The sequence below is a fragment of the Talaromyces proteolyticus genome, assembly GCF_021365285.1.
Source record: "Talaromyces proteolyticus strain PMI_201 chromosome Unknown BGW36scaffold_11, whole genome shotgun sequence".
Classification (NCBI taxonomy): domain Eukaryota; kingdom Fungi; phylum Ascomycota; class Eurotiomycetes; order Eurotiales; family Trichocomaceae; genus Talaromyces; species Talaromyces proteolyticus.
Window position 1 is genome coordinate 1,547,202 of NW_025764287.1, and position 16,415 is coordinate 1,563,616.

The window sequence follows — 16,415 nt, forward strand, 5'->3', positions numbered from 1 at the left end:
GAAATGGAAACATCCCCACGCGTGAGGCGGCGATCCTACGCTGGCATCTTCCGGGCCGAACTGTGTTTTCGCCTTAAGACTACTGTTAGAATAGTCCTGGTTACATGTATCCATACTGTTTTATGACTGGTTAATTTCCCAGATTGACTTGGGGTCCATGATTACGGAGATCCAGGCCGGCTCTGATGGCACCTCGAATGCCGCTAAATCGCCATTCATTAAGGGCCATACGAGGCCATACATATCCATACATAATGCTGCATGACGCCGCCGGAATAATCGCCTGCGAATTTCGACTCCATCAACACAGACGCGCGTAAAGGATCATAAGAACAGCGACTTCGAACTCCGCAGTGAGTACGCGAGCATAAATAGTTAGCAACATATATCACCATATTATAAAATCTAAAGCCAACGATGAGCCACATAACGCCAACATGCATAATGAGTGGAAAACCTGGAAAAACTCCTTGGGGGACATTCGACGCTGCTAAACGACGGCTTAATGGGGGCCAAGCTAGGTACTTTGCGGTTAGCCCGGGCATTTTTTTAATGCTGGAGCCAGGCACTAGCAGGAGGATGCTGACCAGCTAATGAATCACTAAATGGAGTGTGCTCCCTTTTTCTAATATTAGTTATTCTAGTCCAATCAAATAATCGCTTACAGCCTTACACTCGGAAAAGTGCCAATGATAACAGAAGAACATCAGAATAAATCAAAATGTAACAAATTAGAACGCAGGATAGAATATCAGTCGAACATAATCATCTCTTGGTTCTTTGTTCAGTGAGAATCAGACAGTTCAATGTTGGACTTCGCGAGTTGCCAATAGACCACCCACCGTAGTACTGTTAATCCCTTCTTCCGGCTGCATGTTGCATGTTGCATGTCCGAGGCCACTCTGTTTAGCATGGCCATGCGAAGAGCATATAGTTGGACGGCAGTTAGACTATTAATGGCTCGTAGGTGGCGGCAGCTTAAAACTCACCGTCAACGCCACCGGCAGCAGGTACACCTTAATATAGGCCCCTGGTGTTGTCAGCCACTTTACTCGATTAGCATATTTCTTCTCTGGAACGCGCGACTTGCTCTTAGTCTTAAGTCTGTTATTATTGCTATTATTCTGACTAGGTCAATTCTAAATCTGGCATGCACCTCGGCCTCTCAGGTTACATCAGATGTTCAATTATTTCGGCACACACGAGTAGTTTCAGGCGCGTGATCGGTCAGCGAGTATGTTTCACGGCTTTGTCCGTCTAGAGCGGCCTAGCCGTGGATATTGGTGTGAACACAATGATACTTGAATCCACGAAAACCCTATTAATCGTCCCCAAAAGAACGGCAGAGTTTACCCTTCTTTCCTTTTAGGGTAGACCCGCGAAAGAGACCTGAGGCACTGTATACTATACATGATCATGGCTCTTTGAGCTTGACAGGGAGAATTTAAAATAAATAAAATGATGATGATCGCCTGCACAATTCATTCATAGAAACATCATAAACCAACCAATAGCCTTAGACCGCTCCCCGCATCTCTTTCAATTGAAAAATTAGTAAAAACAGTCGTATATACGCTGGCTGCAAGGAATTTCAACTTTTCTCCATATCTCTTCTATTTACCGCCATTTGAACAATTTTCTACACCCACTTTACGTATCGTTCCTAAGAGAAAAAGGAATTCGACAATCTCATCAATACCTTGATTCATATTAGTTCGAAATTTGAACGAAGAAGGTTCGAATTCTGGCACAGTTGTCTCTGACGTGTCCGTACTTTCAATGTGGCTGCAAGATATGCCATGCAGATGCAAGCAACATGCAAGCAGTATGAATGTTTTCGTTGATCCCGATCGGTGAAGATGTTGGTCGACGTCATGCCGGAGAACATGCAGATGTGGACGGTGCATCAATTAATGCAATATTAATACTACCTCTTGATAAAAGATAAAGTGCTATAGACGGATTCGAAACCTCCTTCATCTTTTTCACTCTCTCCTTGTTTAATCCAAACCCTGCAGAGACACTACTTATAAGACTAGGGTGGATATAGTAGTCCTTGTATTTTACCTTACTAGTGTGGTAAACACATACTTGTTACACACAGTAATCGATTCACAATGGGGTCCAATTATTACAGTTCCATTTCAAATTACAGTGCAAGAGACAAGATTTCATGCAATTTCGGTTTTTTTAAATTACAAACCCAAAATCCAACCCCGCAAACTATTCAAACATATCAAACCTGCCAAACTGATCAAACCGAGCAAACGGGCACGAAATTGGCAATATATTGTTGATGTATTCTTAAGGCTTGATGTATAAATACCGCTGCTTGATTCCATATATGTGCAATAGTTTTATTTTATTTCAGTATTCATATACAATCTCAATTTAATTAAATCCGTAAAACTGTTATCGCCTGTACTGCTTGCTTGAATGGCTTACCAGAAGATTGGTGTTTTTGGTGCCACAGGCCGTTTAGGCCAAGAGCGTATGTCTCCATTTCATGAGCCCTGAACTAAATAAGAAAAATATGTTCTAGTGTTCTGAATTCTACCGAGTCTATTTAGTTACTCGTGCATTTGTGGAAGAAGGCTTTGACATTGTTCCGTTCTCTCGCCAAAAGACGGCAAGTTTTCCTCTGTCGCTTTATTTTATATGTGAATTTTCTAGCATACCCAGCACATTGCTGACTTTATGAAAGACGGTTGCGGGCATCCCAACACAGGAAGTGGGAAGTCTAGTTGGATTCGACGTTATTGTTTGCACCGTCGGTTAGTCGAGTTGGATACCCTTACATACTCATTGATATAGATATGCTGAATTGAGATTGACGTCTAAATACAGGGGTGTCTGGGTTGAATGACCAGCTTTCACTTATAGAAAAGGCAAAGAAAGACGGCGTCAAACGCTTCGTCCCCAGCGAATATGGAGTTGACCACCGAGCTTCCGACCTGGACTTCTTCAAGCCAAAGAAGCAAGTGTTCGAGGCTGTCAAGGCGGCTAGGTTTCCTGATGGTAAGCTTTCTTTTATTATTCTGTTATTGTTTTCTTGCTTTTTTCGAAATGGTGTGACTAAGATATGGATTATAATATAATACAGGATGGACCGCAATCATCACTGGCTTCTTCGATGCAGTGATCCCTGCTGTTGCTTCCCTATCGACCGATTCATCAGTAATTAATGTTTCTGGGAATGGTAAAACACGGTATCCGTTTGTCTTCCGCCATGATCTCGGTCGCATTCTGGCGTACACCTTTAAACACCCGAAGGAGTACAAGGATGTATGGCTTGCAATTGCGAATGAATGGCTTTCTGGAGATGACATAGCTCAGATAATACAAGAAGCGTCAGGAAAAAACCTCCACATCAAGCACATAGAAGCAGATGAGAAAAAGGCGCCTGTAATATACTTGTTGGAGAGGAATGGCGGTAATGTTTTTGATCCAGCCATCCAGACCAAGGACATTCCGATCTCTTTGGTAGATTTGAGAGCTCATATTCGAAATATTTACACGTCACAGTGAAGTTTGCTGTTAACTGATATAGTATCTGAATAGGAATGGACAAATACGTTTTTCAGTAACCACTCTTCATCTAGGTCCTATTGTTTGTTTGTTGGAAGGGAACTTCGTATTCCAACATAACATCTCTATTAATCGTCTTCAAATGCTATTAAAGCAGCTGAGTACTGATAATTCAAGTTTACGAAGGAGTAACCGACTGATCAACATTTAGCTCTAATAAAAAGCTGTACTCTTAAGTGGATTACTAGTATACGGTTCAACGACGTACAAGTGCTACTCAATTCACGTAGAGCAAATTGCGTACCAAAATGTCCAATCTATTCTCGAATGGACTGAAGGCTGATTACACTGGAGGAAATGAATTAAATTCTTCAAAAGTTGGTCACATGTGTGACCAAGTATTTCAATCCGAGAATGAATCTAATTTAGAACAACACACAAAGTCCATGATACATGGTTCATTGAGAATCTTTATGCCGGAAAGATTTAGGCTGGTAAACAGTGGGAACAAACAAACCCAATAAACCAGCAAATCGAAATGCATGTTAGTATTTAATTTTATTATCCACTTTAGTCTGCATTGACTGCTGGTCTCCCCGCAAATAATTCCCGTAGCCGGCTCGAGAGTCCATCTCTTGACGTGCTTGTAACTTTGCTAGCACTAACCAACTTCCAAGAAATCTAACCAAATAGTTCGCCAACGCACGAAAATCACAATTATCTCAAGATTGGGATCACCGCTCTCCACAACATGCGCCTCGTTGCGCGCAAGTGTGGGGTGTACAGAGTACTCCACCTTGGTAACTAACTAGTTAACTACTAAATAACTACTAACAAGAGCTAACACCTGAATATTAATATTTTAGGCCTCGGCTAACAGAGGAGTTCGTCATAGAGCGGTCGCAATGGCTCCCAGACTCAATTACTTCTACGATCAGATAACAGGACAAGGTTTGGGTGGTGCCACAAGTTACCACTTGACTGTGAGCACCTAATCTGACCTTCCCAACACACAAAGTATAGAAAAGAATCGAGACCGTGTCAGATGATATCAACAGCACATCCATGCATGCGCAACCAACCATCACTCAGGCAGGCGGGCGATCAGCAGGTTCTCACGAACAGGCTGAGAGCTAGGGCTATATTAGCGCATGATATTGGTACTAAGTGTGGTAATTGGGTGGTACTACTACTTGCTTGGTACTTGATGCCAGTGCGTAGTAGAACTTAGTAGTACTTAGGCTCAGGGCATGACCGCCAATTGGAGCTCCCAGGCCAATCAGGGTACCTGCCCGCAGCCACTATCGCCATCCTGGCTGTGATCGTCCCGCCAGCAACTCCTCCATGTCCAAGATTCGTCGCTTATCACGGCTCGCTGAGGGGTTTGCCAGGGCCTTATCGCAGGGACCAAACACGACATGGAGTAAACATGGCCTGTCGTGCTGCTCCGGTCTCGTGTCGAGGCTGGCAGCCAGCTTATAAAAGCCTAAAGGTCGCCGAGCTACCCTCACCCTCAGCAACTGATAGTATCTAGTACTGGGAACTAGCATCAGCCAACATGAAGTCGTCCGTTCTGCTGCTGTCGCTAGCTGCGTCCGCGCTGGCCGTGCCAGCCCCGAGCAAGAGACATATCGTCCACGAGCGAAGAGACGCTCTGCTGCACTCGTGGAGTGAGCCTCGCCGGGTCGATGGCCGGACCCAGCTGCCTGTGAGAATCGGGTTGAGTCAGTCCAATATTGATGAATCGCATGATATGCTCATGGACATGTACGTTTAGTATCTTGGTAGAAACGATGGATTTATCTGACGAGAATAGCGCGTCCCCATCCTCGCCCAACTACCGCAAGTACATGACCGTGCATGAAGTCAACGAGCTCTTCGCCCCGGCCGGCGAGGCTGTCTCTGCCGTCCGCGACTGGTTAGAGAGTGCAGGAATTGCTGCTGAGCGTGTGACACAGTCGGCGAATAAGCAATGGCTGCAATTCGACGGCGATGCAGCAGAGGTTGAAAGCCTTCTGGGTGCTGAGTACTACATTTATACTCATGATACCAACGGTCGGTCACACATGGGCTGCGAGAAGTAAGCTTATGTCTATCTGCCTCTATGCATTCAATCTTCCTTATGCTAATGTGAATAATAGATACCACGTCCCTGAGCATATCAGTCATCATATCGACTACATCACCCCAGGTGTCAAGTTGCTGGAAGTGCGTGAGCCACAGCCGGCTGAGCTTGAGAAGCGTACCTTTGGTTTCCGCAAACCTCAGCCTCCGCTGTTCAAGGCCCTTCCAGAATCCCTCGAGACTATCATCAACAGTATCCTCGGTGGCCTCCTAGACCTGTGCTCTACGGTCATCACTCCTAGCTGCATCAAGAGTAAGCACCGCCCCCAATTAAATATACGGGAAAAAGACTGACCTAGCAGCCTTGTACAACATCACCGAAGGGACAACTGCCACCAAGGGCAACGAACTGGGCATCTTTGAGGATCTCGGGGATTACTACTCCCAAACCGACCTAGACCTCTTCTTCACCTCGTTCTACTCACAAATCCCCGCTGGCACAGGCCCAACTCTCAAGGGCATCGACGGCGCCCAAGCCCCGACCCAAACCCTCACCCAGGCCGGCCCAGAGTCTGACCTGGACTTCCAAGTCTCGTACCCAATTATCTGGCCCCAGAACAGCATCCTCTTCCAGACTGACGACGCCAACTACGAGGCCAACTACACCTTCAACGGCTTCCTCAACAACTTCCTCGACGCCATCGACGGCTCGTACTGTACCTACTCCGCCTTTGGCATCGATGGCAATACTGTCGACGACCCACCATACCCCGACCCAGCTTCGAACGGCTACAAGGGCTCTCTCCAATGCGGCGTCTACGAGCCCACAAACGTCATCTCCATCTCCTACGGCGGTGACGAGGCCGGCCTGTCCGTCAACTACCAGAAACGCCAGTGCAACGAGTACAAGAAACTTGGACTGCAGGGCGTGTCGGTCGTTGTGTCCTCAGGCGACAGCGGTGTCGCTGGTGCGGATGGCTGTCTTGGTGGTGGCAAGATCTTCAACCCTGACTTCCCGGCTGGATGCCCGTACATCACCACCGTCGGCGCCACCTACCTCCCCTCTGGCGCCAGCAGCACCTCCGACTCCGAAGTCGCCGTCTCCCGCTTCCCATCCGGCGGCGGCTTCAGCAACATCTACACGCAGCCCTCTTACCAAAGCGACGCCGTCAACACCTACCTCACTCAACACACACCACCCTACCCAGCCTACGAAACCAGCGACAACTCCAGCGTCGGCGCGAACGGGGGTATCTACAACAAGGCCGGGCGCGGGTACCCCGATGTTGCGGCTGTAGGCGATAACATCGTCATCTTCAACGCTGGCGCACCGACTCTGATCGGTGGCACGTCGGCCTCGGCACCCATCTTCGCTTCCATCCTGACGCGCATCAACGAGGTATTGCTGGCGAAGAAGGGCACGACGGTGGGATTTGTGAATCCGACGCTCTATGCGAATCCAGATGCCTTTCATGATATTACTAGCGGCGATAACCCCGGTTGTAGTACGAATGGGTTCTCGACGGCGCCGGGTTGGGATCCTGTGACGGGGCTGGGGACGCCGAATTATCCGGCGTTGTTGAAGGTGTTTTTGGGGGAGTGAGTGATCGAATATAATCTTGTTATGGTGATGGTAATAATGATTGTGATGTCCTCTCATCAATACTGACATCTGCACCGTTTATTACGTATGTAATGGTGTGGTATATAATTGTCTAATCTGAATATAATCAATCAATATCCAGTCAATCAAGTCATGTATAAACAATACATCTAGCTGTAAGTAATCACCTGTCATTGACATTGAAAAGGCATCTCTATTTGATACAAAGACAACCGAAAAACCATGAAAAAAAATATATAAAAAAGTTCTATGAAACCATCGCTGTATAAATGAGAACGAGACGACTCAAAATAACGACCACATCAGCCAAAGAACTTGTTCATCGCTTTGTGCGCCAATTCGACTCCGAGGCTATATCAATCAGTATCAACACACAACAGTAAAAGGGTATCAAAGGTAGAAGGGGGAACGTACAAGGTAGCAGCATTAGCAGGCACCGCTCTCGCCAGAGCCGGGCCGAATCCAGGGAAAAATGACTTTAATCCCCCACTTGCATGAATGGCTCTAATCGTACCGCCAATAGTCGGGTTGCCTGCCGCCGACTGCATTCTCGACTTAATTGTATCGATGGGGAAAACAGGAATCCACATGGCCACGCCGGCCGCACCACCAGCAGTCAAAATCGCAGTTAGCGGGAGATCGCCCGTCGCATTGCCGTTCTCATCCTTGGGTGTGAGCGAGCGTTTGATGTATTCGTATGTCGCGAAGTACGCAGCTGAGCCGGGGGCGTCGCGAGCCAGCGTCATTGCTGAGCCCCGGAATACGCTTCGGATGCCGCCTTCTTTGTACAGCTGCCGCACAACGTCGACGCCGCCGGAGTACTTGGGCTTTTGGCCCGGTGGAGGTGGGTTTTGGCCTTGGATTTGGAGGAGCACTTTGACGCGCTCGAATGGTGCGGTGATCAGGGTCATGGGCACGGCCGAGAAGGCGCCGGCGGCGGAGATTTGCGCGATGCTGTATTGCGGCGTGTTGTTGTGCACCGGCACGGTCGAGAAGGACGAGACAAGGCTTTTGCCGAGATCGTAGCCCCAGAAACTGACAGCGACTATTTACGATTAGTACCTATATTAGTGGTTGCCTATAAGAATATGAATGGGTGGTGTACTCACACATCGGCGTAACGCCTACAAGCGGTGCTGACACGCCGGCATACAGACCCCTCGCCAGCCCTTCGCGCGCAATCGTCTTCTTGACCACATCAATGGCGCCCGTGTACACTCCCTTCTCGGCGGTTTGCATGCGCACTTTGACCAGGTCGAATGGATGGCCGACCACGACGGCGCAGATGCCGCCAGCGCCGCCAGCGACGAACGAGCGGATCTGGGCGAGGGTCTGCGACGAGGCGGACTCTTTGGCTGGAGCGAGGATTTGCTCGTTGTCCTTGATCTCGGTTGTCGTGGTTGACATGATGACGGCTGGGCAGGTGTTGCGGGGAAGACAGAAACAGACAGACCCAGCTGTGGGGGGTTGTAGGTGTAAAGATTGACGGGGGCAAACAATATAGTACAAGAAATTGAAAAACCCGATCGCACAAAAATATCAAGAAGTATAAAAATCTGCCACGCGCAGTCTCACAATCTAGGCAGTTTTACTGACGTGATGAGCAAAGGAAAAAGCAACTCCGACGAAGTCCCACGGCGAGGAGCGGCAGCCAACCGCGTACGGACCTCGGCTCAAGGGAGTTATTCCTCCCGAGCCAATCCCGTCCATCACTCTCGGGCCAAGGGCTTTTACTAACATTAATTAATTCTTATTTATATACATAGCCGAAAGGAAGCTAACATTATACTTGCTGCATATATATCATATACGTCCATCCTTCATATACTGTTGAATTGGTCAGACTGTTCTTCCTTGTTCTGCGAATGTAGATCGGGATTGCCGAAGTATGGATCACTTAACCCTAATTGTGGAGATCCCCGCAATAAAGTTGAATTGCATGTGCCTGAGATGCTCAGAAACAAACAATTCTGATATCTCGCGAATAATAATGCCCGTAAAACATCCAGTTTCACGTATCAAGTGCTTGGTCGCCTATCGCACGCATGCCGCACGTGACGTCTGCCAAATTTCATTGAAGGGTACATGTGCATGTAAAAAATTCATACCATCAATTGATATAAAACCACACTTGATATTAGTTGCCATAATCGTTGCTTATATATAACAACAAATCCAATCGGACCTTGGAAAATATATGTATCCGATACTATGTATATTATCGTACAGCAAAGAAACCATCATAACCAACCGAGAGCAAAAGGAAAGTCAAATTCCGAGACTGTACATATAACCCGCCCATTTTCTGTACCACAGCAGACCGCTGTTTCAAGAAATTAAAAAGAGAAAAGGAAGACGCTATTTTGAACGCCGGGTAGATAATTATGAGAATGAAATTCGTCATGGTTGCCTGTCCTTTTTAAGACGGGAGGATTAGGGTAGGTAGGGGTAGAAGGGTATAGAAGAAATGTGTGAAGTTAGGGGGTGTGGTTATGCCCCCGATTCGGAGTCGGTTTGTTGTTCGACTAATTCCGCCGTGCTACCTGTCAGCGGGTGCTCTGGCCCGGCTTGATGGATGCTGGCACCGGCGCGGTGATGCACGACGTAGCCCATGCCGGAGGGCTGGCCAGGGTCAGCGCTCGCTGTGCGTTGGATGGTCGAGGAGCTCGATGCGACAGAACCCGTGCGGTCCTGGCTATGTTTGCTGCCCGAGTCGCTCGCGGCAAAGGGGAGGCGAGCCTGGGGGTCGGATGGCTGGAGGAGTTCGGCTGACGCGGCGTCGTCGCTGGGATGCCGCTGTACCCTGTGCTCCGGCGAGTCGGGGATCGTGACGAGTACTTGCTCGCCGTCTTCGTTAGGGTTTATCTGCGTTTCTCGTCGTGAACTCTTTCTGGGCACAGGAGGCCGACTGGATGTTGTCAACACGCTGCTTCGGGAGCCAACGCGGCTGGGAAGCTCAATAGAGCCGCCGACGTCGATCTGCGGTAAGCGGAATTGTTCTTTCTGTTGTTGGTCCTTTTCTTGCGTCTTCTTTTGTTCGGCATCGTGGTATGACGACGTGGTGGCTCCGGATATCTCGCGGGAGTGGCCGCCAGTTGCATTATCGTCAGGACTCTGTCTATCGGGGTCGTCTCGGTATGGTTCGTGATATTCTTCATCCTCAACGGGCGGAAATAGTCGGGGAGGAGGCGCTCGGGTGCTGCGAACGACTTCGAATCCTTTACTCGGTTCTTTGGTCTTCCCACCCAAATATCGACGGAACCAGCCAGAGGCCGATGAAACGGGTCCAGTCGGGTCTGCTGGTCCCGTTTTCAACTTACGAGTTCCTGTATGAGATAGAGCGGGCCCACGGACGCGGTAGTAGAAGTCGACCTCGCGGACAGCATAGTCTTTTCTATTCGGTCGAGAATCCTCGAGATCAGGGTCATCTCGTGCGGCGCCAAGATAAGCAGCGGGTACCGGATGACCTGAACTTTCAGTTCCATTATCTTCCGGATCGCTGCCAGGTGCGTTCTGAGCACGTTCTCCATCCAAAGGCTGCGTTTCCATGGTTTTACTCTTCGGCCTGGGTGGTCGATAGTAAGGGTCAATGACTTCCGGTTTGAGGCCTAGGAATGAACTGCTCTTGGGTGTTGTCATAGCCTGGTAGCCAGCTGGATGGGAAAATGCACTACTGGCACCCGGGGTCGTCGGCGTATACATGCCACTGCTATTAGCTCGACTGTGACTCGGGTCATGCAAGCTACCTGCATCATAAGCAGTACTGGCTAGGCCGTCGCTTAGCGGATTGCGATTGAGGAGGAATGCAGAACTGCCAGAGAGGCTTCGTGCTCTGGACTCGCCAAACGGAGTTGAACGGTCATCCATGTTGGCTAACATTGCGGCATCGGAAGCCATGCTCTGCCGTGTGCTGCTTCTCGGATTTCGACGGGAAAGCTGTCGTGCACCAAATACCTATTCATTCTATTGTCAGCTTTATAACTTCTAATGTGATTCTAAGATGCACCTTTGTGAGACCACCACGAGTTGCTCCGCCTTCAACACCCCCTGCACCTGCAAGACGGGCAACCACCTCAATGATGGTTTGCAGAGCATTCAAAAAAAAGCCAAAGACCAGCATCATTCCGTGCAAGGATAGCATAACATATCCAATCCATCCTTTTGTTTCCTCTGAGATGCCGAGGGCCGGAACAAATGTGACGCTGAGGAGAACCACTAGGAAGCGGACTACAGCGAAAACCACTTGGTAAAGGTTCATTGAGGTTGGAGAAGGGTATGGGCGAAATGCTGCCAGTACCAAAACCAAGGCAACTTCGCATATTGCGAGCAGAACTACCTGAGCAATACCCGACGGTTGTAGTGCACCAATCGCGAGGGAACGAACAGTTGTAATGAAGATAGGCACTAGGGCAAAAGCCGTGGCACCATCACGATACGTGTTGTAGAGAGGACCGTAAAGCAAGACGGTGGAAAGATCGTCAAACAAGTAGGCACGAGGGCGCGCGGTGATGATAAGACGAATCATCCAAAAGGCAAAACACAGAAGAACCAGAATCAGAACGACTGCGAGAGCGACCGAGTAGGCTGGTGATTTTCCAGCAACAACGAGTTGAAACAAGGCTAGAGACATTATAGGAAATAGAAAAAAATTGAATGTGATGCGAATGACATTCCCAATCGTGAAGGGCATGTTTTTGGCGCGGAGATCCTCTTCTGGAACGTCGGCCAGTTTGTGGTATATCCAGCGAGACCCCAAAGCTAGCTGAGTCAAAGCAGTAACCGCAAAAACGGCAACCAAAAGCCAAACCATTGAACCCGGCCAGATGTCTTTTACATCCGCCAAGCCAACGTACTGACTGAACCGATCCATGCCGTAAGTGCCATTAACTACATAGATTCCGTCCTGAACCGGGTCGATGCCGCCATTGTGACTCACGAGACTCTGGTTGAACATAAGAATAGACCATGCTCCTCGAGAAACAATCGGTTGATAGAAACCAGGGTAGCTCAAGCTCAAAGTGCCCGTCAATGCAATGAATTGGATATATTGGAGACAGTCGGCAAATCCGGGCGTCACAAGTCGTAGTAAATCCTCGTCCCGACCATAATTACTCGTCCAGCGGAATATATCGGTGGAGCCCCAGGGACTATAGGTGGAGGCCAGGATCTTGGCAGCAGCGACAAAGATCAAGATGAGAAGAGGGATAAAAGCCAACGTGTTTCCAAGTGTGTCTCCCAGATCTGGGGTGATGACCCCAGATACACAAGCCAGATCCGTGCCCTGTTGGTCTCCAGATTTCACTCGCAGTGTCGAAGACAGACTTGTAAATTGATACGATGACTGGATATCGTGTGCGACTGAAAAGGCTCGGAGTTCAGTAGGGTTACTCCTGTAGAGGTGAATAGTTAGTCAGCTAAGTGATGTTAAATATCAGGACAACACTTACACATTCTTGTGGAACACTGGGCCAAGCGGACAGTCACCCAGCGTGACGCCCTGGCAGAATTGCGAGGCATTTTCATAAGCAGTATAACTGAGCAAATTCAATGTCGTGAAAAGGGTAGTGTATGTATAGTTGCCATTATTATCAACAATAGGGACAATCTTGCCTGCTGTCACATCGGGGTTCTCCCAGTCTGGCGAACCCACCGCCGGTGCTGTATCACCACTTTGCACCCCAGTCACATTTCCATAGACCGTGATATTGAGCGGATTCGGGCCGGGAGAGGGATCATAAAGAACCGAATAATAAAGCGGAACGAATTGGAGCTGGTTGGGGTTGCTGATAATGTTGGACTCGAGACAATTATCAAAGTTAATAAAGGCAGCCTCCGCCGTGAGGGTCATGAAAAGGAATAATAAACAGAAAATCGTAAAATAGCCGCTCGAGACATGCCGTCTCCGCCGTTGCCGCGACGGCCGGAACGTTGCACAATTGTTCTGTAACTGACTCATCCCATCCTTAAGTGCATCAAGCCAACCCGACAGCGGTATCGAGCAGGCTTGTTCTCGGTCGACGGGCCTGTTGTCCTTGGGAGCCGTTTCGAACATCGGGGCTGTCAAGAAAGACCTCAAAGAGGTCTGCCCCTCTGCTACACCAAGCCAACAGTGTGAATTGCCCTTATTTTGTTCCTATTGCGCTTTGTTTCCTCGCGGCAGTTATTCTTCCAAGCGGAACGATGCCGATCAATGAGATAACAAGCTATCGTATCCACCGTTAGGAAAAACCGTAGAATGCTTTAGAAGCTGCAAATGCAGAGCGACACCTCCACCTCAAATGCTCAACACATCACGGACCTGTTCGAACGAGCGATAGAAGAATGACAATCTTCTTGAGACGCAACGGTGGAGCCCGACAGGGGCCGCCCAAAAAGCAAGGCCGAATCGAAACAGGAGCGGGGAGAAGGTGTACACCGGTCGAGGAAGAAGTGTATGGACTGGCGCTTGTAGAAGTGGATGTTTTGACGCAGGTTGTATAGTCGACAGCAGCTCATCAACAGGACCGTAGCTCGGCGTGGTCGTGTGGCTGTCCTGGGCGAGACACGATAGATGGACGCCGGCTGTGCAAGCGCAGGGTTTCAAACACGAGAGAGGTTAGATGGCGGCGATGGTGACGGTGGTTCGGTTTGGTTGGAGGAACTGGAGGTTAACCATGGCGTGGCTGACGGTTGTCGCTGGTGAAATTAGTCGTCAGTTAGTAAGTTGTTGCCCTTTAGCCTTTTCAGCCTCTAAGGAGTTTAGCGACTGCCAGCGGGCTCTCGCACGGGGCAGCATCTAAACTTGGAAGTCAGCCCACTCCACTACATACTTCCTGCTGTTCTATCGTCCCAGTATTTACTATTTATTATTATTATTCTTATTACACTGCTTTTCACTGGTATTATTAGTATTGCTCTCATGCCTTCAAATTTCAACTTGATCATGCCATAGACCCACGTGGTGTGTAAGTGCGAAAATCTCATTGGACAACTGTGGGCGATAAATCGTTGACTACACGTACTGCATGTCGCGGCCACGTATAGTTCACTACCCACGACGTACTCGCCAGAAGGATTGGCTATATAACAGCTGTGTGTATTCCCGTACACAACGAGAATCATAAACCAGGTAAAGGGCAGCGCTGTCTTGTGCGCCGATCGTCCTCTGGGCTTTTTTTTGGCTAATGATGTTTGGCTGTCGCCCGATGTCTCACATGGAATCGGGGCTATTATTGGCTGCGGAGGAGGACGTGGATGAGAACTGACAGAGTGATATACTAATAGTGAGATGGTGTTCTGACTATAATTTTGTCGCCATGATCGAACATTTCTCTGGCAGTTTCCCTGGTGTTTTTCCTGTTTCTATATCAATTTATTTCGCATAGATGTGTGTTGTGAAAAGGGCATATATCCCGATAATTGTTGATTATCGAAGCAGCGTAGAGTCCTCACTATCCCGTTTCAGGTGGGTGGCAGTGCTAGACACGATCACTAAAGCCAATTAGATGCCCTGGACGGTCCCGCTGCGTGGCTGTGCTTGACGCCAGGAGGTTCGTATGGCTTCAAGGCTCACATCTTGCCAGTTGATGGGTATTGGATAATGATATGGTTGATTATGTGCGGGTTTCAGGACTCACACAGGGGCCGTTGTGATCCTTCTACTGGTATTCTGGTTATTTTATTCGTCTACTTGCCAAAGCACCAGTCGCAGTTCTGAGACAGACGCCATACAAGTGTCGCTTGGATCCAAGCCTCCAAAGTCAATCAATGCATATCAGATTCGCGTAGCTGAACAAAATCAATTCGATTATGTAAGAGGTATAAAGCTAACCACCTGTGGCGTCAATATATATATCAGTTGGTGGGTTTCCTGTCATATAATGAAAGAGAACTGAGACAACGCTAGTTTCGTAGACAACCGTTCTAGAACAAGCATGTTTCATTCTATTGTCGATGAAATGCAGATCGTGGAACTGCCATAACAGACGACACCGCCAATTTGCGGTCCTCCGCTTCCCTTGCGATCGGATGGATTATGATACGTACTGGTACTACTACTACTACGTAGCTATATATCCGTCTGGACGGGACCAAGATGGACAGGAACGTGCATTGTCGAGTAGCTCTACTCTTGCGAGTTTGATGTTATGTATATGAATTAGCCAACGGTCGATCTAGACGGCCGTTTTCTATAACCAGTCTTAGTCTAGCAGTCGAAGCTCGGCCGATCAATTCCTGTCTGTCTGCATGCTCGGGAGCGGAATGTGTTCATTTGCTAGTTGCCCGGTAAGCTATGTCGATCACTAATTAAAGCAGTGCAGCACTGAAAGCAAGGAAGAGCGTTGACGTGAGTAGACACGGCTCGGACATTGTTCAGTCAACTTTATTGTTTATTGTTCGTATGTATGACAAATGTCAAACTATGTGGTGATTAAGCAATCGCAAAAGCGACTGGGGAAGGAGGACTCTTCCCAAGTGTCAATAAACATATATTATAATGTTCTATTACTATCCACTAGTTATTCATCATATATACCATATACATATAGGCCTATACTTCGCCGCATTACGAACTCCCTGTTTTAATTTACTGGAATTTATCTGCTTATCAGCGCGTAGTACCGCCAGCAGGGACCAGATTGATGCGATGCGACTCGCTAAAAGGCAGGTGAAACTTATATCGATAGTTAGTCTTGGCGCGGTTAGTCAGATACACTAACATATACTCAAATAATGGTAATTATATAGTAGTATAATATTGGTATATGGCACAATCAGAATATTAAAACCAAGACATGACTCAGCACTTGATAGAGTACTAAATATAATGAAAGAAACAGATCGCTCATGACGACAATGGCTTGCATGTATGTAGGGGCTGCGTGGAGGAAGAATGCGCCATTATGGAGACCGCATACTTGGACCTCGGATATGCTGTATCTATGACAGCTTTCTCTCCACTATCACCAGTCGCCAACTTATGAACTTACCATACTGCCCAAATAGACTGCCCCTGAACAGGCCACGAACCGAGGACTAAGTTCTAAAGTACCCCTTATTAGTAGATTACTAGCAACGTACTACCAAGTCTCAAGTGTGCACCGTACTCTGTATGCTGTGGGGACGGCGCGTCGCGGGATGGCTGAGTTCGGCATGGCGTGGTTTCAGATCAGCGTCAGACTCCAGGCCGCGATTCTACTGGCTGCCTGCCGCCAGCCCC

At 48.3% G+C, this 16,415-nt stretch overlaps 4 protein-coding genes across 4 annotated transcripts; 2 read left to right on the forward strand and 2 right to left on the reverse strand.

The window, feature by feature from the left end:
- Positions 1–2,380: 2,380 nt before the first annotated feature.
- On the forward strand, positions 2,381–3,528 carry BGW36DRAFT_410779 (uncharacterized protein; the record flags this gene model as incomplete). Its single annotated transcript, XM_046219156.1, has 5 exons — positions 2,381–2,491; positions 2,571–2,629; positions 2,705–2,774; positions 2,848–3,018; positions 3,104–3,528. The coding sequence occupies exons 1-5, from the start codon at positions 2,437–2,439 to the stop codon at positions 3,526–3,528; spliced, it is 780 nt and encodes a 259-aa protein (XP_046068344.1). The 5' UTR covers positions 2,381–2,436.
- A 1,558-nt stretch (positions 3,529–5,086) lies between these two features.
- BGW36DRAFT_400378 (putative alkaline serine protease AorO) lies at positions 5,087–7,195 on the forward strand (the record flags this gene model as incomplete). The annotated part of the gene is made up of 4 exons (XM_046218629.1): positions 5,087–5,295; positions 5,345–5,608; positions 5,670–5,905; positions 5,955–7,195. The coding sequence occupies 4 exons, from the start codon at positions 5,087–5,089 to the stop codon at positions 7,193–7,195; spliced, it is 1,950 nt and encodes a 649-aa protein (XP_046068345.1).
- Positions 7,196–7,518: 323 nt separating this feature from the next.
- BGW36DRAFT_303205 (putative mitochondrial carnitine:acyl carnitine carrier) lies at positions 7,519–8,623 on the reverse strand (the record flags this gene model as incomplete). Its single annotated transcript, XM_046211857.1, has 3 exons — positions 7,519–7,567; positions 7,631–8,261; positions 8,326–8,623. The coding sequence occupies 3 exons, from the start codon at positions 8,621–8,623 to the stop codon at positions 7,519–7,521; spliced, it is 978 nt and encodes a 325-aa protein (XP_046068346.1).
- Positions 8,624–9,706: 1,083 nt separating this feature from the next.
- Positions 9,707–13,172, reverse strand: BGW36DRAFT_303248 (uncharacterized protein; the record flags this gene model as incomplete). Its single annotated transcript, XM_046211860.1, has 3 exons — positions 9,707–11,170; positions 11,223–12,606; positions 12,664–13,172. 3 exons carry the CDS (start codon positions 13,170–13,172, stop codon positions 9,707–9,709), a joined length of 3,357 nt encoding a protein of 1,118 aa, XP_046068347.1.
- Positions 13,173–16,415: the final 3,243 nt, after the last annotated feature.